This window comes from Eptesicus fuscus, chromosome 1 (assembly GCF_027574615.1).
Source record: "Eptesicus fuscus isolate TK198812 chromosome 1, DD_ASM_mEF_20220401, whole genome shotgun sequence".
NCBI lineage: Eukaryota > Metazoa > Chordata > Mammalia > Chiroptera > Vespertilionidae > Eptesicus > Eptesicus fuscus.
Genome location: NC_072473.1, coordinates 22743869 through 22767908, shown reverse-complemented (window position 1 = coordinate 22767908; position 24040 = coordinate 22743869). Strand labels below are relative to the sequence as shown.

At 36.6% G+C, this 24040-nt stretch overlaps 1 protein-coding gene across 2 annotated transcripts in view; it reads left to right on the top strand.

Annotated features, from left to right (window-relative positions):
• DMD (dystrophin) overlaps nucleotides 1-24040 on the top strand; it is a 1914059-nt gene that overhangs the window by 641750 nt on the left and 1248269 nt on the right. For both annotated transcript variants that reach the window (XM_054720874.1, XM_028129748.2), the window contains exon 39: nucleotides 449-596. In XM_054720874.1, coding sequence (XP_054576849.1) covers nucleotides 449-596 — 148 coding nt within the window. The remainder of the gene's footprint in view (nucleotides 1-448; nucleotides 597-24040) is intronic.

The following is a 24040-nucleotide window of genomic DNA, read 5'->3' as shown; positions in this document are numbered from 1 at the left end:
TCAATCAAGAAATGTATTCAATTTTAACAGAAGAAATTAACAAAATAAACTGATGTACAAAATACAACTAGAGGCATGGATACATGGAACAGACTGACAAATGTTAAGAGGGGAGTAGGTTGGGGGAGACTGGATGAAAGAAGGTGAAGGTATTAGCTAAAGAACATATATGCATAGCCCATGGACACAGACAAAAGTGTGATGAAGGCCAGAGGAGGGCAAGGGTGGTGTTGAGTGGAAGGAGCAAAGGCGGATAAAATGGGGGACATCTGTAATAACGTCAATAACAATAACAAAACAAAAAACAAAAACAAAACAGCCTTTTATTTTCATTCATCCTTTCTATTTAATATTATTCTTATCAGTGTAATTAAATGTGCATTCTATGTTCATATAATTTGTTTTATATAATCCATTCATTTTCTTGATCTATGTTTTTCACCTCTAGGCATTTTGACAGATCTGTGGAAAAATGGCGACGGTTTCATTATGATATGAAGGTATTTAATCAATGGCTAACAGACGCTGAACAGTTTCTCAAAAAGACACAAATTCCTGAGAATTGGGAGCATGCCAAATACAAATGGTATCTTAAGGTAAGATTTTGTGATTTCTTTATTCAAACTGAGTTTGTCGTCACCATGGTATCACAGCTGCTTAATTTGTTTGTCTAAGTTTAGGTTCTGAATGATGATGGAAATTTATAATTCCTGACTTTTGTTATCATCAATACGCATAGTAGAACATCATTATAATGATGATGTTGGGAGACTGTGCTGTGGATTTTTCTGGACAAGATGAAAGTTAGCTTAGATATAACTGGTTTATCTGATGAAAGTGTAATTGAATGTGTGATACCAAGGAGCATCTTCAGGCAGGGTGTCCTATAGCTTTAGGGCAGTGTGTGTTTTTGTTTGTTTTATGTTGGATCCTGTCCAGAAGAAGAACTTGTAGTATACTTAGCAATAATGTAGTTGCTAGAAATATCCATCATGATAAAATTACAGGTCTGTTTCCCTAAGGACAATTTGTAGTAATGTAGCAATATTTCCATATATTCTATTGACAAAATGCCTTCTGAGATAGTCCAGAGGCCAAAACAATGCAGAGTTAATTGAAGGTACTTATTGACTTTTTTATGGTTTATGTTAATGGAAAGGCAACATATGGATTACAACCAGTGTACCATTTAATTTCAACTTGCTGTGTCTTTTGAGTATGCAGATAAAGATAAATTGGATTGTGGAGGTTATAATTTAGGTTATAAAATATACAGTTTGGGTATAAGAAATATTGTGTTTATTATACCACGTCTTAACTATTTTTGCAATTTTTTAAACTCAAATTGTTCATGTAGCAGTGTTCAGTCAAGTAGATTTGAATTGTGGCCAATTTTTAATGCCAGAAAATGCTGATCAAGACAGATGAAAGCAAAAAAGAAGGCAATTTATTAAACAGTTCTGATGTTTCAAAATGCTGGATTCATAAAAGCAATATCATATTCAACTTTACAATTCTCAATTCTCAAAGATTTTTGCATAACAAGCATGCATTTTGATATTAAGAAAGTAAGCATTTATATACCTATGTATATGTAAAGTATGTAAATATAAAAATGATTAATTTAAAAATATTGTATAATTATATGTATGTCAATCAAACTTATATACACACAGCACTGGCATTGGAGGTAGAAAAATTTTATTGATTTTCCAATCTGCCATCATACAGAATATAAGTTTTTTAATAGCACTAAAATACATTTTGAGCTAGTATAGCATCACTAGGTCTTTGACTTAAAGGCAAAAATATTAAGTGTAATATAAGATTTTCTTGGGGAGATTATAAATCTCTTGCCATTTCCAAAGATATATGACACAAAGTAGTTACATATTTGATTATTTTATTATAAAATAATATATAATCATTATGAGGAAAATAAAACAATGTAGAAGTGTATTCATACTTCCATTCTACTCCACAGAGGATGATTGTTTTGATAGGGATTTTGATACATATTTCGGATTGGCATCCTTGGGAAGCCCACGCTGACATGGAGATTAGCATACAGAAGGTTTATTAGGGAATGCTTTTGGGAATTGAACAATTGTTTTATGAAGTTCCTTGGCATTGTTTTCTTCATGTTTCCTATTCTTGAGGACTGTTAAGCTTCTTGGATCTGTGGGTTTAGCATTTTCATCAAATTTAGAAATTTTAAGGCATTGTTTTTAAAAATATGTTTCTGTCCCTCTTCCTTTTCAGGGACTCTGATTACGCACATTAGGCTGTTTAATCTGTCCCACTACTAACTGTACTTTTTATTTTCAGTATTTTAAAATAATTTCTTTCACATATCTTGTATTATAAAATTATTAAATCTAATTTTTTGCAGTATCTAATCTGTGGTTAATCATATCTAGTGCATATTTTTAACCTCAGATGTTGTTTTGTGTGAGTCAAAACATTATTGAAGTGTGGTTTAGGATTTTTACACCTTCCATGTCTCTATTCAATGTGTCAATCTTTCCTCTACCTTCTTGAAAATATGAAATACAGTTATAATAACTGTTATAATGTTCTTATCTGTTACTTTTACTATCTATATCTATTTTGGGTCTATTTCAATTGCATTTTCTCCTCATTATGCTTGTTATTTTCTAGGTTCTTTGTATGACTGGTACATTTTTTTCTCATTTTATTTTGATTTTTAAAAATTTTAGTGAATTTATCAGGGTGACATGGCTTAATGGATCATCCTATCCATTTGATTATTAAAATTCTCCTCTAATAGAATCCAATTGTGATGACCACATACACATAAAATTTTCCTTAATTTTATTTCTAAAGTATACATCAGATGTCTCCAGGACATCTGGGGACATACCCATTCTGAAAAGGCACCAGGTCTCACCTTACAGGTACTTTCATCTCATTGGCTTACTGCATCATCATCAAACTGTATATATTAAGCTTTTGATCACAGACAGCACTTTTTATTTTCTTTTTTTAATCTTTATTGAATATATTGAGGTGACATTGGTTAATAAAATTATATAGGTTCAGGTGTACAATTCTATAATACATCATCTGTATATTGTATTATGTGTTCACCATCCAAAGTTAAGTCTCCTTACATCACCATTTTTCCCCTTTACCCTCGTATACCTCCCCCACCCCACTTTCCCTTTGGTAATCATCATACTGTTATCTTTGTCTACAAGTTTATGGGGGATTTTTTGCTTAGTCCATTCACCCTCTTCACCTAACCTCCCAACTCCCTCCCACCCCCCTGACAGCAGTCAGTCTGTTCTCTGTATCTGTGAGTCTGTTTCCATTTGGTTGTTTATTTATTTTGTTCATTAGGTTCCACATATAAGTGAAATTACATGGTACTTGTCTTTCTCTGACTGGCTTATTTCGCTTAGCATAATATCCTCCAGGTCTCTCCATGCCGTCTCAAAGGGTAAGAGATCCTTCATTTTTATAGCGGCATAGTATCCCATTGTATAAATGTACCACAGTTTTTTTATCCACTCATCTACTGATGGGCCCTTGGGTTTATTCTTGTGTATGGTGTAAGAAGGTAGTCTAGTTTCATTTTCTTGCACGTATCTGTGCAGTTTCCATAAAATTAATTGACCATAAAATCAGGGGTTTATTTCTTTGATTTCTGTTCTGTTCCATTGATATTGATACATGTCTTTTTTTATGACATTACCATGCTGTTTTGATTACTATGGACTTTTAGTATAGTCTATATCAGATAGTGTGATTCCTGCAACTTTGTTCTTCTTTCTCAACGTTGCTGTGGCTATTCGGGGTCTTCTGTGGTTCCATATACATTTTTGGAGTATTTATTCTAGTTACGTGAAAAATGTATCTTTCTTTTAAGAAACATTTTATTTTCTTTTATACACACACACACACACACACACACACACATATACATTCTATCTAATAAAAGAGTAATATGCAAATTGACCATACCTCCACTACACCCACAAGCCATGCCCACCAGCCAATCAGGAGTGAGTATGCAAATTAACCCAACCAAGATGGCTGCAGCCATGGAGAGAACAGGAGGCTTGGGTTGCCCCCAGCAATGGAGGAAGCCAAGCTTTCTGCACACCCTGGCAGGCCCAGACCTCCACTCAAGGCTACAAAGTTTCAATTATAGAAGATAAATAAATCCCAACAAAAGTGGCGGCAGCCATGGAGCTGGAGAGAGCAGGAGGCTTGAGTTGCCCCCAGCAATGGAGGAAGCCAAGCTTTCTGCCTGCCCTGGAGGGTCTAGGCCTCCACTCAAGACTACAAAGTTTCATTATAGAAGATAAATAAATCCCAACAAAAATAGCTGCGGCCACAGAGCAAGCAGGAGGCTTGGCTCCTCTCAAGGCTACAAAGTTTCAATTATAGAAGATAAATAAACCCCAGATACCAGGGCCTCCACTTGGGTCGCCAGGGGGCATGGCTGGCCTGCAAACCACCACAGACCCCTCGTCCAGGCCACCCCACGCCCCAAGGGAACCCCCACCCTGATCCTGGACACCCTTCAGAGCAAACCAGCCGGCCCCCACCCGTGCACCAGGCCTCTATCCTATTTATTAAAAGAGTAATATGCAAATTGACCATCCCTCCAACACACAAGATGACTTCCCCCTTGTGGTCAAAGATGACTGCTCCCATGTGGACACAAGATGGCCACCACAAGATGGCCAGCAGGGAAGGGCAGTTGGGAGGGACCAGGCCTTCAAGGGAGGGCAGTTGTGGGCAATCAAGCCTGCAGGGGAGGGCAGTTAGGGGTGACCAGGCCAGCAGAGGAAGGAAGTTGGGAGCTACCAGGCCTGCAGAGAAGGGCAGTTAGGGGGGACCAGACCTGCATGGGAGGGCAGTTAGGGGTGACGAGGCCTGCAGGAGAGGGCAGTTAGAGGCAAACAGGCTGGCAGAGGAGCAGTTAGGCATCAATCAGGCTGGCAGGGGAGTGGTTAGGGGTGATCAGGCTGGCAGGCAGGAGCAGTTAGGAGTAATCAGGAAGGCAGGCAGGTGAGCAGTTGGGAGCCAGCAGTCCTGGATTGTGAGAGGGATGTCCGACTTCCTGTTTAGCCACAATCTTACCTGAATCAGGGCTAAACGGGCATTCGGACATCCCTCAAGGTGTCCCAGATTGGAGAGGGTGCAGGCTGGGCTGAGGGAAACACACCCCCGTGCATGAATTTCATGCATGGGGCCTCGAGTATATATATATATATATATATATATATATATATATATATATATATATATATATATTATATATATGATTGATTTCAGGGAGGAGGAAGGGAGAGGGAGAGAGAGAAACATCAATGATGAGAGAATCATTGATCAACTGCCTCCTGCATGCTCCCTACTGGGGATTGAGCCTGCAACCCGGGCATGTACCCTTGACTGGAATGAAACCCAGTACCCTTCAGTACACAGGACAGCAATCTATCCACTGAGCCAAGCCAGTTAGGGCGAAAAGTGTATCTTGATAGGAATTGTGTTAAATCTATAGATTGTTTTGGGTAGTATTTACATCTTAATTATGTTAATTGTTCCTATCCATCGACACAGTATTGCTTCCACTTATTAGTATCTTTTTTAATTACTTCAGTGTCTGATAATTTTCCAGGTAGAGGTCCTTTGTATCCTTGGTTAAATTTGTTCTTATGCATTTTTTAAATTTTGTATCCTGCTACTTTACTTAATTCCTTAATCAGTTATAGTAGTTTTGGTGGAATCTTTAGGATTATCTATATAGAATATCATGCCATCTGCAAATAATGACAGTTTTATTTCTTCCTTTCTATTTGGATGCCTTTTATTTCTTCTCTGGTTGCTGTGGCTAGGACTTCCAGTACTATGTTGAATAAGAATGGTGAAAACAGACATCTTTGTCTTGTTCCTGATCTTAAGGAAAATGCTTTTTGGTTATGTCCATTGAGGATAATGTTGACTGTGGGTTTGGATGACTGGTAATTTTTTTTTTTTTGGAGCTGTGATAATTTTTTTCCATTGTTTTAATTAAGGTATTATATGTGTACATATCTTACCATTGCCCCCCCACTCCCATATATGCCCGCACACCCCAGAGTTTTGCATCCATTGGTTATGCTTATATGCATGCATACAAGTCCATCGGTTGATCTCTTATCTCCCCCACCTCTCCCTAACCTTCCTGCTATAATTTGACAGTCTGTTTGATGCTTTACTGCCTCTGTATGTATCTTTTTGTTCATCACTTTATAATGTTCTTTATTATCCACAAATGAGTGAGATAATGTGTTTTTTTTTTTCATTGACTGACTTATTTCACTTAGCATAATGCTCTCCAATTCCATCCAGGTTGCTGCAAATGATAAGAATTCCTTCTTTTTATGGCAGCATAGTATTCCATTGTGTAGATGTACCATAGTTTTCTGATCCAGTCATCTGCTGACTGGCACCTAGGTGGTTTCCAAATCTTAGCTATTGTAAATTGTGCTGCTATGAACATAGGGGTGCATATGTCCTTTCTGATTGGTGTTTTCTGATACATTTATGCAAATGAATATTATTGACTTTTGTTCTGGGACAGAGTTAACTTGAAAACAAACCTATTATACTTTGTGAGTTTTGAATGGAACAGCATAATTCCAGGGCTAATTCCACCCCTCCCCCAACTGAGTCAAAACTCATCAGAGTACTCACTCTGAATCATTGTGATTGATGGGGTTTTTCACTGTGGTTGGCAGAACTGCCATTATTTCCAGCCATATATGAGCTCTGGTGATTATTAGATTTAATCCCTTTGTGTAGTTATTCCCCAATCATGTATAGTTTCCTCACATATATGAGCTGATCAGGACTCAAATGAAGACTGAGAACTGGAAGGGAGCTCTTTGCAGATCTCCAATGTTTTCTTCGTGTATCTTCTCTCTGCTACTCTGTCCTGTGAACTCTAGACAACTTGGCCTCCTTGAAGTCCCAGCTCTATCTTTTCAACTCAAGGAGGCCGCCTGACTTTGTGTTTGTTCCTTCTATCATTTTTCATAGCCTGGATCTCTCTCTAAATGATAAACTTGGGGCAACTGTAGGGCTTACCTGATTGTTTTCTGATTTCTCAGAGATCACTGTATTTTATTGTCTGAAGTTCAATGTCTTCAAAACCACTGTGTTATATATTTTGTCCATTTTTAAAAATTTTAGCCAGAAGGTTAAATCTGGTCCCTGTTGCTTCAATTTGGCCAGAAGCAGAAGTCCAAAACAAATTATTTTTATGTAATTTGATCTTTTAGTACATATACTTCTATAAAATCTTGCAACTACATAATAATTTTAAATGCCCTGAGAATGTCTAAAGGTCCCTGCTTCTTCACAATGTGGTATAGTTCAAATTGATGAACATTTTATTAGAGATTTTTTCCTGTAATTGGAGAATTTTAAAAAGCAAGGGGAAGAAAAAAAGGCAGAAGTCATATGTAGTACTATCAATAATAAAATAATTATTTATTTAGTTTGTTTTCACCCAATTTATCAATAAAATAAGAAAAGAAATTATCGATCTCCAGGGAAAAGTTTTTCTAGCCAAGGAACTTTGAATGATATCACAAATCCTCTAGAGTTAAGGTGTTTTTTCCTAGTGATTAGTAGTGTCCAAAATCATGCACATGAATGAACATGTGCATTTATGTGTATGCACACATGTACCTGAGATGGTAGAGGTTATCTTTTTGTTCTGATCAGTCTCAGAAAAAGACTCCAGAAAGACATTGTAAGTCATTTCCATTGATAAGACAAATGGAATCTTTGGTAATTTCAACTATGTTAGGCATCATCATTATTGACTGACTAATAATGAGTAAGAGAAAGATTTTAAATTTTGCTAGAAAATTATTTAAGGAAACAATATAGATGGTGCCTGCTAGCAGTAGGCATATTTGTTGGTATGGATCACTAATGGTTACTTTGAGGAAAATCAACTAAGCCACTTATATACTAAACAAATATATACAGGTATAGATCAGAGTTTAGCCATATATATATATATATATATATATATATATATATATATATATATATATCACTAGAGGCCCGGTGCACAAATTCATGCACGAGTGGGGTCCGGTGGGCTGCCCCATCAGGCAGAAGGGGCCGGGTGGCCTGGGAGAGGGGACGCAGGAGATTGGCCAGCTGGCCCCATCCCCTGGTCGAACTCTAGGTGGAGGAGACAATTTGTATATTAGCCTTTTATTATATAGGATTATTAGCAAAGTTATCATGTTTATATATGAAATAGCATTTTTAAAATATACATGTTTGAGCTTGTCTATATATATTTCTATGAACTGCATTTTATCTTTTTAGTTTTAAAAATAACATTTTACTATCCATCTCAATCTTGGTATTATCATTCAAAATAAAGTGATTGTGAATATCATAAAGATGGTCTAGTTCCATGAAGCTCAATTATTTTTTCTCTGTTCCAAGGGTGTGATAAAATTAAATATACCAATTCATATTTTTCAAGCTATTAAAAAAAATAACACCATCATGGAGAAAGAACCTCGTTAAAAATGCCACATTTTTACATGAGAAAATATCAATCACATTATATGCCACTAAAATTGATTTGTTAATAGTCATTCAAGTATTTATGCAACTCTTTATATGTTAATTTAACCACAAAAAATTGATTGCATATGCAACATTTTATCACCCACAAAATATTGACATGCCACATTAGGCTCCAATAGAAGTTAAAAAGATTGACTAACAGGTTAGTAGCCAAATTCATAAAGTATGGGTTCAGCTCCTTTAGCTCAATAACTACAGAATCTTGGGAAAGCATCTTAAGTCACCCCATGTCTCTGCTTTTTCTTTTCTTAAATAGGGATAAAAATAATATATGCATAAAACATTTAGAACCGAATTTTCCACAAAATAATTACTCATTAAATGTAAGATATTATAACTAATCACACTTCTTAAATGATTAGCTTGTATCTATAAAAACAAAACATTATTCACTGAATTACTGTTCCCAAATATCTGAAATGCAGATTGAACAACATAGAAATTTCATTAAACCTTATTTTGATGAATTATGACATTGTATAAAGTATAGCTCCTGGAATAGGAATTGAGAAAAATTCCAATTCAGCAAAACACATCATCCGCAGATAGCTGACACTCCTGCCTACTCATTTTAGAACTAACAAGAAGAAATATTAATGGGTGTTTTTGAAGGGAAAGCTGAGCACCATGAAGAAAAGTTATGAAAATAATGTTAACTCATATACTGACAGAGTGAATAGCTGCCAAGTACCTTGAGAGAAAACAGAAAAGTGGATATCATAACATGCCCTAATGTTTAGCTTTACATGTTCTTCTAGGCTAGAAAGAAATGTTTTAAAATATGGACTCTTTTTAATGGGGTTCAAAATTCTTGATATAACAGTAGAAATGATAAAAATCACTATTAGTTTGAGCATTTAAAAGAGTCGAATATTCTTGCTATTAATGGCAGGGAAGCCTGTTTATAGGATAATTCTGTGAGTGAACCATGTTAAAAATTAACAACTTTTCTAAAGAAATTCCATTTGCTATCAACCTTAATAAATTCCATTTGATATCAACCTTAAGAAATAAACAAAATGAGATTGTTAGATGCCTGAAACTATTTAGGCTTTCAATCAATGAATATTAAACAAACAAAGGGACTGAAATAGCAATGTTTTATCTTGACAGGAGTTAACTTCTGTTTTTAGGCAAAATACCTTCTTAATGTCAAATTAATTAGTTTTCTGCTTTATCTTTCCATGTTACTATGTTTTACTTCTCTATAATACATGTTATATGGTGGATAAATATTATATTTTATATGTTACTGAAATTAATTTAAAGCTGTTTACTTGTACCATAATAATAAACCTTAATTCATTGTGATTGAGTATACTTAAGTCAACATGGATTAATTATGCCATATTGTAATGTTCACATTCACTGTCAAATCTCCAAAAGTTTGTAGTTTAATTTTATGTTATAGTTAAGCAAATTACAATTTTTCTTTTCTCAAATTGGACATTTGAATGGAGAATGGAAAATTGCATGTAAACCATGTAGTTATAGCATGAGAACATGAGAACATTGCTGTAATCTCTCAGATGAGGAAATAAATGGAGACAAAGGACACTGGTGTCTTGGAGTTAGGGAGAAGTCAAAGAAAGGAGAGTCTAAGGCTGTCAAATACAATTTTAGCTTCTCTTCAGCTCTGCCTTACCTTGACTATTTGTGATGAATGAAAATTCTAAAGCATTTTGTATAGGACCTAATTCTTACAAGTTTAGATTCACAGAGCACATTGATTGAAGTTGGGTAACTTGTGGCCAAAAGTTTGAGAAAAGTGAGTCCATGGAAAGGATCTCTTCCTCATAATGGAAACACCCAGAGTTTCCAATTCTTCTCCACCTGCTTTCTGAGCTTGCAGTCCAGAAAGCCTTCAAGTAGCAGGTTCAATCATTGAAAAACCACTGGCTTGCCCAGAAATAAAGAGTGCTGGATAGATGTGTGTAGGTCATGGGCACTATATGCTACAGAGAGTGACTTCGTTGTGTTTTGATTTGGGTATATGTCAATGCCTTATTGGTAATCTCCTTCAAATAACTCCATAGGAGATGATTGACTTGGAGTTAATATCGATCAAACCTAAGGCCATCTAGAAAAAGGCATATGGTGTAAAAGACCAAATTGCATACAAATATGTTTTCGACAGAGTCAGTTATACAGTGCTGATTTCACCAGCTGGCTGGTGAGTTTGAAGGCTTCTTAATGGTCACACTGCTGGTATTGAAATGCTAATAGAAACTTTGATGGGAAAATCGCTTGAGTAAAAATTTATGCCATCTGTTGTCCTTCATTGGGACCCCAGTGTTAAGAATAATTTGTGCTATTGCTGGCCCTTTATACTTCCCCAGCAGTAATAAAATTTCATAAGATTTCATTTGGTGGTCACAAAGCTATCCTGGTTTTATAACTAGAGAACGTACACTCACATAAGGGAATCGGCAGAAAAATTTACTGCTAACAGAATTTGTCTCCAGTCACTTGCTTTAGGGTTGCAACAATGTATAAATATGAGAATACATCTTAAAATGAGTTTTTCAATGTTATTAACTGGTAGTGGCATGAGAATTCAATCTCTTAATACACTTAAACAGTTGGGCACTTCATTCTTTTGTAAATATTGTTAGCTTTTTATTGCTGCTTAGAAACTCCTCTACAACTTCTTCATTCCTATGTATCTTTTCAGAAGTAGTAAATAACAGATTTATTGGGAGTTTGGGCACCGTGCAGAAATTCAGAGAGGGGCTCTAAATTATTTCCCATCAAATGTGCCTTTCATAGACTAAATATATTAAAATAATTGGATAATTCTAATAGCTTGTTTTAAAGTTCTGTTGTACAACAGGGCATGTTTAAGAAGATGACAGATTGCCATGAATTATTGAAAAGAAGCAAGAACCAAAACAATAACTTATTGTAGTAATCATATTAGTAAAGAATTGCTTAAGCCCTGCTGTTGTGGCTCAGTGTTTGAGCATCGACTTATGAACCAGAAGGTAAGGGTTTGAGTCCTAGTCAGGGCACATACCCGGGTTGTGGGCTCAATTCCCAGTAGAGGGTGTGCGGGAGGCAGCAGATCAATAATTCTCTCTCATTGATTTTTCTCTCTCTCTCTCTCTCTCTCTCTCTCTCTCTCTCTCTCTCTCTCTCTCCCTCTCTCTCCATTCCTTTCTGAAATCAATTAAAAAAAAGAATTGCTTAAAATGTATGAAAACTATATCCCTAAGGGATTCCCATTCTTAGAGCAATAAATTATCAAGAGAGTAAGAATCTACAAAAAATAGTAAAGCATGCTAATTGCAAATTCCAAAGTGAAAACTGCTAACATCAGCATAAGAGCAATGTGAAGCAGAAATTATTTAATGAAACATAAGATTAATGTTAATATAGGTAATTTTTATGAACTACAATATTGTGTAAAGAGGAAGTTTCAGCCACATTGATCTTATTTCTTCTCACATACCTTTTACTATTTATTTTAATACTAGTAGCCCATTTGCACGAAGATTTGTGCAATAGACCTTCATTCACCTGGCTGCCTGCACCAGTTTTCTGCCGGCACCGGGGACCCAGGCCTTGGCTGTGGCCACTGCCTTCTGCCTTCTTTCAGGGTCCGGGATTGGCCCCGGGCGGTGGCCTTGGGCTCGGCTGCACCCAGCGTCCCTGCTACCGATTGCAGGAGCCGACCCCCAGTGGTCTCCTGCAATCGGTGCAGGCTCCCCGCTGGCGCCCAAGGCTGGGAAAGCCTCGGGCAGCTTGGCTTTCCCAGCCTTGGGCTCCGCCACACCCCAACGTCCCTGCAACGGTTTCCTGGTGGGCGTGGTTGATGGGCATGGCTTGGTTGGTGGGCGTGGTTGGGCGTAGCGAAGGTGCGGTCAATTTGCATATTTGTCTATTATAAGGTAAGATTTGTTCCTACCATTAAACCTGCTTTTCTCTTTGCCTGAAAGTTCTCCCCTACCCCTGTCCTTATCACTTGTATCTCATTCCCCCCCTTTCAGGAGGTTTGTACACTTTATTTATATACTAGAGGTCCGTTGCACAATATTTGTGCAAGAATAGGCCTTCCTTCCCCTGGCTTCACTCCCAGCCGCCTTGGAGCTGGCAGGTCCCCACTCCCTGGCCGCCCAGGAGCTGGCACCTCCTCACTCCCAGGCCGCCCAGAGCACCACTCCAGTTGCTCCCTCCACTGCCCCCCTTCCCCTCGTAGCAGGCTTCACTCCATTCTGTGCCTGCATATGCAAATTAACCTCCATCTTTATTGGGTTAATTTGCATACTCACTCTGATTGGCTGTGGGCTTGGCGGAGTGATGGTTAATTTGCATGTTTCTCTTTTATTAGGTAAGATGTCCATGCTCTAATTCTATCTTTTTAGACATGCATTTTGTATTTTGTAACCCCTCCTATCTTAAAGAAAGATCTCTCTCTCTCTCTCTCTACACACACACACACACACTCACACAATCTTAATTCCCTTAAAAATGATCCAACTATACATTCTGCATCATATTGTAAAATGCTGAAATTGCAATATTCTTTTGTACGTATATTATCTATATTTACCACTAGAATGTCAACCTTCCAGGGACGTTGTCTTTCTTGGTCACCAACATATCCTTAATACTAACAATAATCTCTTGACATATAGAACATATAACCTTCATTATAATGAATAGTTTAATAAATGAAGGAGTTATACTTTCATTGTATCATTCCTTTAGGCCAGTGGTAGGCAAACTCATTAGTCAACAGAGCCAAATATCAACAGTACAACGATTGAAATTTCTTTTAGAGCCAATTTTTTTAAACTTAAACTTCTTCTAACGCCACTTCTTCAAAATAGACTCGCCCAGGCTGTGGTATTTTGTGGAAGAGCCACACTCAAGGGGCCAAAGAGCCGCATGTGACTTGCGAGCCACAGTTTGCCGACCACGGCTTTAGGCAAACAATCTCCAACTTGTCATTCCTTATTTTTTTATCCCATATCATATCCGAGAAATTATGCCTGTCATTGAGCTGCCCTGTCCTCTTCATTGTACACAGTATTTGAAATTTTCTTATTGCTAGCTTTATTCTCTTACCCTTGGAGTGTATCATAAATACCAGAATCTATTCAACAAACATTTAGTGTGAGCCTACTGTGTGCAAGGCAGACACTTGGTTTGCTACTAGAGATAGAGTTTGCAAAGAATCCTTTTCCCTTAATAAACCTACAGACTCATAGTAGCACATAACAATATGTTAACATGTCATAAAAGTCCTGGAACCAGAAAGGGGAAATGGGAGTGCTTTTTCTATAGCAGTTACTTGTGTCCCCTAGTCCTTCTTGACGGTCCGCCATTGCACCTCAAGTGGGGAAAAATGATTCTGGGAATGAAGAAAGAGCAATATTGTGAAAGGCAGCATAAAGAAAGAACTAACTATGAACAAGTCATAGAAAGAGTGAGAAAATGTTCTGACATAAGTTGTCAATTCTGAAGGATGTTAAAATTGACAAATTATAGTATAAGAGGCCTGTTCACAGATGAGATGGTTCAGGATGTACTATTCATCAAGCTGAAAAGGAATTATCTAGTCAGAATGGTAAATCTCCCTACTATGTAACCAATTTATAGGTATAAACCAGAGACTGGGATTGTTTGCAGACATCATCATTAACAAATTTTAAAATTCTTGCTCTTTTTTGAGGCACTAATTGAAAGAAGTTCCTGGCAATGAATTTGTATTAAGGCTTTCTGATGAAAACTAATAAGGAGGAAAGATTCAGAGACATAGGTAACTAAAAAACAGTAGATCTATCTGAAGTGAATGCATATCTATGTGGTGGCAAATTTCCACTTGAGACTTTATTGGTTTAATATTACTTTTTGTCAGTGGATAATTTTAATATAATTTCATAGTCCTTCAGGTTTTTGTCCCCTTCTTGTTCTAGATTTAGCCATTTTACTTAACCATACTCATTTTGAGGAAGATTTCAGAGAAACTGAAACAATAAAATCTAGGACTTCTTGTGGAACATTAAGCTGGTTATTATTAGGAATAAATATATCACCTATGACATCCCTCAGAGTTCTGGCAATTCAATGAAATGAATTTTAATATAATATATCCCGCATATTGATCCTATGAATATTAAATTCTTTAGAAGAGCAAACTAATAGGGCCAAATCCTACCAGCAACCTGTGTTTTTGTATTTAAAGTTGTATGGGAACTCAAACACATTTATTTACAAATCCTTTATGGCAGCTCTCTTGCTACAAATCGTTACCACAAAGTTTGCATGGCCTGTAAAGTGCCAAATCTTAACTATGTAGCTTTTAACAGAAAAGGTTTGTGAACTCTTGCTTCAGAAGATAGCTTAATAAAAAAATTACAATAAAAATCGCCTGACCAGTGTGGCTCAGTAGTTGGCATCAACTTATGAATCAGGAGGTCACGGTTTGATTCCTGGTCAGGGCACATGCCCTGGTTGCAGGTTCGATCCCTAGTGTGGGGTATGCAGGAGGTAGCTGATCAATGACTCTCTCTCATCATTGATGTTTCTTTCTCTCCCTCCCTCTCCTTTACTCTCTGAAATCAATAAAAATATGTTAAAAAAGCAAGTGCCCTTTTGACCCTCTCTTTAAATATTTCTTGTTACTTGATGTAATAGAGAAATAGACTGGGTCCATGCTCATGAAACAAATAGAAAGTTATGTTAACCAAAAGAGGCAATAAAAATAGTCTTATTTAAGTCATTAAGAGACTCCATGCATTAAGAGAAGGTGTTTGATTAAAATTAGAGGTTTTAAAATAACTTAAGTAGTGTGTGCTGGATTGAGTTATTTTGAAGTGTATATAGCAACTGTTCTCTTTACTGACAGTATCACCATTTCCTCTAGAGTGCTTGAGCAATCTTAATGGAATAATAAATCATGTATCTTATCCCTAGGTGTTCTAAACATCTTTCTGCCAGAGCCTTTCTCTCACCATTTCAGTGGTCATAAGCATAGGTCCTAAGCTTGGCCAATCATATTCTTTCTTGAGAGTTTTAATCTTGTGGTAAGCGATAAAGTTGGAGTTCATCCATTCTAGTGAGAATGCCTGGTCAAGACCAACAAACTACTCCTGCTGTGGGGATTCTGCAGTTGTGCCTGTTACAAGCCTGATTCATTGATTTTTATCTTCAATCTTGCAAACGCCTCCATTTCCTTACCACGAATCCCCTTATTTGTAGAGCCAGCTTAAGAACTCTAATGGCTACCTAGTGTCATCAGAGAAACTCTTCTGCTAGCTGGGCTCCTTTTGTAAAGAAGTTTGAGTCCCCTTGAAGAGCGTGCAAAGCATAGCCATTTGCATGTAATGAACAATTTGCAATACTTTGAGATTGATGTGCAATTTCTATTTGACAAGAAATAAACTATTAGGATCAACCGTGGTCGTATATTCCAGAATACCAATGTTGTTTCTACACTTTAAGTGTTGTTGGATCATTATATGAGATTCATAATTTTCTTCTGTTGTACCCACTTTTGCATTACCATTCAGTCTTAATTTATTACACCCTATTAAAAGTTTTTAGGTAATTTGTTCTTATTGCTACTAAGACATTAAAATGTCTGCAGGCTGTGAAAATGAATAAATTTAATATGCCAGCATAGTTCTTCAAATCCTGGCATTACAACTAATAGTGCAGCCTTATATTATATTATAAATTCTAGTTAATGTAGACTTCTTTTAAAAATCCCATTTTGCTGCTATTTTTATATAGCACATTTTCCAGACAGTTTATCCTTAAATTTAAATTTCTACTTGTTTTTAATAGTTTATGGCTTTTGTATGTATTTATAAAAGGACAACATATGTATTTTTAAGTACTAATAATGGATTACTGAAACAATCTTAACTTTAAAACCATGTAATTGTTTGTTTTTGTTCGTTTGTGTGTGTTCCAATAAAATTTATTTATGAAAGCAAATAGCAATTAAATTTTACTCACAAGGTATAGTTTGTTGACCCCTAATTCAAAGCAAATATACACAATGGTGAAATAATTAAAGCTCTTCTTAATGATAAGTGATGAAACAAGAGTAATTTTTCACCACATTCATTCAACATTGTACTGGAATACCTAGTTATTGCTCTAAGACAAGAGAAATAAATAAAAGACATAATTATTGTAGGTTCTTTTGTACATTTTATATTTATATTCAAGTTTGTGAATACTGACATTTTTTTCTTAAAACCACATAACTGCTAAAAATACTAAGCTGTATAGCATGGTTTATGAACATTTGTTTAAAATATATGTTATAATGAGCAAACTGCACTCTAGTTTATAGGAATTTGCAAATTACTCTTAACCAGGGCTATCCCTAGAGGAGTGTTCACAGCAATTTAACCAGTACATAACCACCCAAGATAAATTCATTAAAATGAGGCTGAACTGTTGAAATCTTTCATAGTCTCCCTGGAATAGGTTAAGAACAGAGATTTCAAAATTGAATTTTAATGATGTTCAGATAATGGAGTACATGACACCAAACACTTCATAATGCACGGGCTTATGTTATGAGGCTACCAGTTAGCTGTCCCACTCAAGGGAGGGATATACCTGTAAGATTACCTGTATTATATAGAACCTGTATACCACTGCTAAGTTCTAGTTTGACCACTTAGCCCAGACAATTCATTTTTCATTATTCTTTAAAATAAATACATTTATTCAACAACCCATTACTTTGGAGCTGCTCTGTATCAGACCCTGTCTTGGTGGTCAGGATGTCCAAATTTACACAACTGCAATCTACTCACAGATAATTCAAGGTTTTCTGAAATAGAGGAACATTTAAACAATGGAAACATGAATGGTATATTCAGTAGATGAATATTTAAGCAATTAAAATAACATCTAAGAGGTACAATAGAGATATAGCATCAAGGAAGTCAGGGAAGAAACAACAGAAGCAGTACCACACTGGCTAGGAGCTTCACAGAGGAGGTAGTAAATGATACAAGGCTACATCCAGTAAAAGAAAAAAAACATTTGAAAAGTTATGGTGTTATGAAAAATTGTGATATGATTAGTACATGATGAGAGATTCTCTTGGTCAGATTATGGATCCATGGCAAGAAATGGTATTAAGCACCGATTCCTTTTTCATTATATTTTTTTAAAATTTTGTTTTGTTTTTTAATCTAGTGGGATAGTATTTTCTAAATTGTGAGTCATGAAATCAATTTGTGGACCTCCACCCGCATTTTTGGGGGTGAAAAAAATAGAAAATATCAAGGTTCATCACACATTCTAAAGTATTGTTTCATAGCTTTTTATTTTAACTGTGTATGTATGTGTATTGGATTGTTTCTGACTGAATGTCACAAGGTAGTAATATGATGAGTATAAGTGAATAATTTCGTTTAAAATTAAGAAGCAAGTTTAGGAAATGGATACATTTGGAAGATGGAATAAAATTAATTTTGCATAAACATGCCCAGAAAGATGTAATAGAAGACTTAATTGCAGTAGCTTATAAAGTTCATTTAAATGTCTATTTTAAAGGTTACACAGGATATTACTTGATGTCATTGTCAAAAAATCCTAACCAGGTAAGTAGAAAAGGTATACTTATGACTTTTTTATAAAGATTCAGAAAGGTTAGGATTTCACCACAAATCATAAGGCTAATAAATGAAAGCCTTGGGTTCTGAATAATATGTGGTTTACTGACCATCTGCTAGAAGATAGAGATGTTAATCAAGTAAATAAGTTAGTAAATAAATTAATTAAAACTCTGTTAATAAGTATTGAGGAAATTAATAAAGAGAATAATACCACTCTCTACAGGACAAGGCCCTCCTAATATGTCTTACGAATATCGTATGATAAAGATGAAAATTATTTCATCCATAAAAATTCTTTGTTTTTTTATTTTTTTATTAAAGTATTATATGTGTACATATCTTACCATTGCCCCCCCACTCCACTCCCATATATGCCCTCACCCCCCAGAGTTTTGCGTCCATTGGTTATGCTTATATGCATGCATACAAGTCCTTTGATTGATCTCTTATCTTCCCCACCTCCCCCTAACCTTCCTGCTGTAATTTGACAGACTGTTTGATGCTTTACTGCCTCTGTATCTATCTTTTTGTTCAAGTTTATAATGTTCTTTATTATCCATAAATGAGTGAGATCATGTGGTATTTTTCTTTCATTGACTGGCTTATTTCACTTAACATAATGTTCTCCAATTCCATCCAGGTTGCTGCAAATGGTAAGAATTCCTTCTTTTTTATGGCAGCATAATATTCCATTGTGTAATTGTACCATAGTTTTCTGATCCAGTCATCTGCTGATGGACACCTAGGCTGTCTCCAAATCTTAGCTATTGTAAATTGTGCTCCTATGAACATAGGGGTGCATATATCCTTTCTTATTGGTGTTCCCAGTTTCTTAGGATATATTCCTAGAAGTGGGATTACTGGGTCAAATGGGAGTTCCATTTTCAGTTTTTTGAGGAAACTCCATACTATTCTCCACAGTGGCTGCACCAGTCTGCATTCCCACCAGCAGTGTACAAGGATTCCTTGTTCTCCGCATCCTCGCCAACACTTGTCGTTTGTTGATTTGTTGATGATAGCCATTCTGACAGGTGTGAGATGGTACCACATTGTTGTTTTGATTTTCATCTCTAGGATAATTAGTGACGTTGAGCATGTTTTCATGTGTCTCTTGGCCTTCCTCCTGTCTTCTTTGGAAAAGGTTCTATTTAGGTGCATTGCACATTTTTTATTGGATCATTTAGCTTCCATTTATTAAGTTGTATAAGCTTCCTGTAGATGTTGGAGATTAAACCTTTATCAGTGATGCCATTTGCAAATATGTTCTCCCATGCAGTGGACTTTCTTGTTGTTTTGTTGACAGTTTCTTTTGCTGTAAAAAAGCTTTTTATTTTGATGTAGTCCCATTTGTTTATTTTCTCTTTAGCTTCCATTGCCCTAGGGGCAGTATCGGTGAAGAAGTTCTTTTGGCATATGTCTGAGATTTTGCTACCTGTGGATTCCTCTAGTATTTTTATGGTTTCCCGTCTTATGTTTAAGTCCTGTATCCATTTTGAGTTTATTTTTGTGTATGGCGTAAGTTGGTGATCTAGCTTCATTTTTTTGCATGTATCTGTCCAATTTCCCCAACACCATTTATTGAAGAGACTGTCTTTATTCCATTGTATGTTCATGCTTCCTTTGTCAAATATTAATTGAGCATAGTGGTTTGGGTCAATATCTGGATTCTCTATTCTGTTCCATTGATCTATATGTCTGTTCTTCTGCCAGTACCAGTCTGTTTTGAGAATAGTGGCTTTGTAATACAGCTTGAAATCTGGTATTGAGATCCCTCCTACTTTATTCTTCTTTCTCAGAATTGCTGTGGCTATTCGGGGTCTTTTTTTATTCCAGATGAATTATTGGAGAGTTATTTCAAGGTCTGTGAAATATGCCATTGGTATTTTAATGGGGAGTCCATTGAATCTGTAGATTGCTTTGGGTAGTATGACATTTTAATGATATTGCTTCTACCAATCCATGAACATGGTATGTTCTTCCATCTGTTTATGTCTTCCTCTATCTCTTTTTTCAGTGTCCTGTAGTTTTCCATGTATAAGTCTTTTACCTCCTTAGATAAGTTTATTCCTAGGTATCTTAATTTTTTGGAGCGATGGTAAATGGGATTGCCTTTTTAGTCTCTCTGTCTGTAAGTTCACTATTGGTGTATAGAAAGGCCATAGATTTCTTGGCGTTAATTTTGTATCCTGCTATATTGCCGAATTCATTTATTAAGTCTATTAGTTTTTTGACAGAGTCTTTCGGATTTTTTATTTACATTATCATGTCATCTGCAAATAAAGACAGCTTTACTTGTTCTTTTCCAATTTGGATGCCTTTTATTTCTTCTTCTTGTCTAATTGCAATGGCTAATACTTCCAGTACTATGTCAAACAGGAGTGGTGAGAGTGGGCATCCCTGTCTTGTTCCTGTTCTTAGGGGAAATGTTTTTAGTTTTTGTCCATTGAGTATAATGTTTGCTGTGGGTTTATCATATATAGCTTTTATTATGTTGAGGTATGAGCCTTCTATTCCCACCTTGTTGAGAATTTTTATCAAGAAAGGGTATTGGATTTTGTCACATGCTTTTTCTGCATCAATTGATATGACTATGTGATTTTTATCTCTCAATTTGTTTATGTGATGTATCACATTTATTGATTTGTGGATATTGTACCATCCTTGCATTCTGGGATAAATCCTACTTGGTCATGGTGTATGATCTTTCTGATGTACTGCTGGAGCCGATTTGCTAGAATTTTGTTGAGGATTTTGGCATCTATATTCATGAGGGATATTGGTCTGTAATTCTCTTTCATTGTGTTGTCTTTATCTGGTTTTGGTATTAGGGTGATGCTGGCTTCATAGAAGGAGCTCGGAAGTGTTCCTTCCTCTTGAATTTTTTGGAATAGTCTGAGGAGGATAGGTTTTAGTTCTTCCTTGAATGTTTGGTAAAACTCTCCTGTGAAGCCCTCAGGCCCCGGGCTTTTGTTTGCCGGAAGCTTTTTGATGACTGCTTCAACTTCGTCCATTGTTATTGGCCTATTGAGCTCTTTAGATTCTTCTTGATTGATTTTTGGAAGGTTATATTTTTCTAGGATTATGTCCATTTCCTCCAGGTTGTCCAGTTTGTTGGAATAGAGTTGTTCGTAGTATTTTGTAACAATCCTTTGTATCTCAGCGGGGTCTGTTGTTATTTCACCTCTTTCATTTCTGATTTTGTTTATTTGGGTCCTCTCTCTTTGCTTCTTGGTGAGCCTGGCTAGAGGTCCATCAATCTTGTTTATCCTTTCAAAGAACCAGCTCTTGGTTTTGTTGATCTTTTGTATTGTTTCTTTGGTCTCCATGTTGTTTATCTCTTCTCTTTTCTTTGTTATTTCCTTCCTTCTGGTTACACTGGGCTTTTCTTGCTGCTCTTTTTCTAGCTTTTGAGTTGTAGGGTTAGGTAATTTATTACCATTGCTTCTTGTTTTTTGCAATAGGCTTGTAGAGCTATGAACTTCCCTCTCAAGACTGCTTTCGCTGTGTCCCATAGATTTTGGATTGTTGTGTTTTCATTGTCATTTGTTGCCATGATGTTTTTTATTTCTTCCTTGATCTCTCTGGTGACCCAGTCCTTGTTTAATAGGATGCTGTTTAGTCTCCATGTGTTTGATTTCTTTGGATTCTATTTATTGTAGTTGATTTCCAGTTTTATGCCACTGTGATCTGAGAAGATGCTTGATATAATTTCTATCTTCTTGAATTTGAAGAGACTTTGCCTGTGACCCAGCATATGGTCTATCTTTGAAAATGACCCATATTGCTGTTGAGAAGAATGTATATTCTGTGGCTTTGGGGTGAAATGTTCTGAAGATGTCAATTAATTCCATCTGGTCTAGTGAGTCACTTAGGATTGCTGTTTCTTTGCTGATTTTTTGTTTAGAGGATTTTTCCAATGGTGATAGTGGGGTATTAAAGTCTCCTACTATGATTGTATTGCTATTAATATCTCCCTTGATATCCTCCAGGAGTTTTTTTTTTTATGTATTTGGGTGCTCCTATATTGGGAGCATATATGTTTACCAGAATGATTTCTTCTTGTTGGATTTCTCCCTTTAGTATTATGAAGTGGCCTTCCTTATCTCTTGTTATGGCATTTACTTTGAGGTCTATTTTGTCAGATATAAGTATTGCTACCCCAGCTTTTTTTTCATTTCTTTTTGCCTGAAAGATATTTTTCCATCTCTTCACTTTCAATCTGTGTGAGTTTCTTGTTCTGAGGTGGGTCTCTTGTAGACAGCATATATATGGGTCATGTGTTTTTATCCATTCAGCCACTCGATGTCTTTTGATTGGAGCATTTAGTCCATTTACATTTAAAGTTATTACTGAAAGGTATTTGTTTGTAGTCATATCTATTTTTGTGTCTGTATTCCTTCTTACCTGTTTATTTCTTCTTTTTACAGTATTCCCTTTAGCAATTCTTGCATTGCTGGTTTGGTGGTGATAAACTCCCTGAGCCTTTTTTTGTCTGCGAAGCTCCTGATTTCCCCTTCAATTTTGATCGATAGTCTTGCTGGATATAGTATTCTTGGATTCAGTCCTTTGCTTTGCAACACTTTGTATACCTCCTTCCATTCACTTCTAGCTTGTTGTGTTTCTGTTGAGTAATCATTTGACAATCTGATGGGTGTTTCTTTGTAGGTAACTCTCTGTCTCTCTCTTTTCGCCTTTAAGATTCTCTCTTTATAATTTATATTTGCCATTGAAATTATGATATGTCTTGGTGTGGGTCTTTTGGGGTTGATCCTGCTTGGGACTCTCTGTACTTGCGTAACTTTTATCTTTCCCATATCCAGGAAGTTTTCTGTCATTATTTCTTCAAATAGATTTTCTAATCCCTGCTGCTCTTCTTGTCCTTCTGGCAGCCCTATTATACGCATGTTACTTCGTTTCATGTTGTCCCGAAGCTCCCTTAGGCTTTCCTCCTGCTTTTTAATTTTTTTCTCCAATTGCTGTTGAGATTGAGCTTGTTTCTGTACCTGATCTTCTAACTCACTAATTCGGTCATCTGCTTCTTGTAGTCTACTGTTGAAACTTTCCATGGTGTTTTTGATTGTAGCTATATCACTTTTCATTTCTTCCTGATTCTTGCGTAAGTTGTTGATTTTCTCATCCATCCGATGTATAAATTCCACGACCATTACTCTGAACTCCTTTTTGGTCATGATGCAAGCTTCAGTTTCACTAATTTCCTTTCTTGGTGACTCCACATTTTCTTTCCTCTGTGAGTTATTTCATTTCCCCATTCTGGCTATCACCAGAAAGCTCAAGCTTCCGTTTGCATGGACCTGGGTCGTGTGCTGTTAGGACTTCTCTCCACCCGAGTTTCACTGAAGTGCTCTGACACTAGGACGTGTGGCTGCCTTTGGTTGGTGGGAACCAGACTTGCCCAGGGTCAGTGTCCCCTGTGTTCCGTGTGGTCTCATGTGCACACTTAGAATCAGGGGCCCTGTCTGCACCACACTGTTCGTATGTGCCGAAAATGAGATCCTTAGCATGTGCCAGGAGTCAGAGTTTCCCTGTGTCTGCACCAAGAATCAAGTGTCAGAGTCTCTGTTGCCTTGTGAGGTTTCTCATTGAGAATCAGGGTCCCTGTGTGTGCATGCAACAACAATTGGGGTCGCTGGCTCTTAGTGTGAATGCGCTGTGAGTCAGGGATCCCAGGCAGCTGTGTCCGGCATGCCAAATTCCCTGAAGTGGAGATGTGTCCTGTGTGTGCTCTCTCTACTGAGCCAAACCGGCTAGGGCACACACTCTCAAATTCCTGAAGCTGAGCTGGCTCTGTG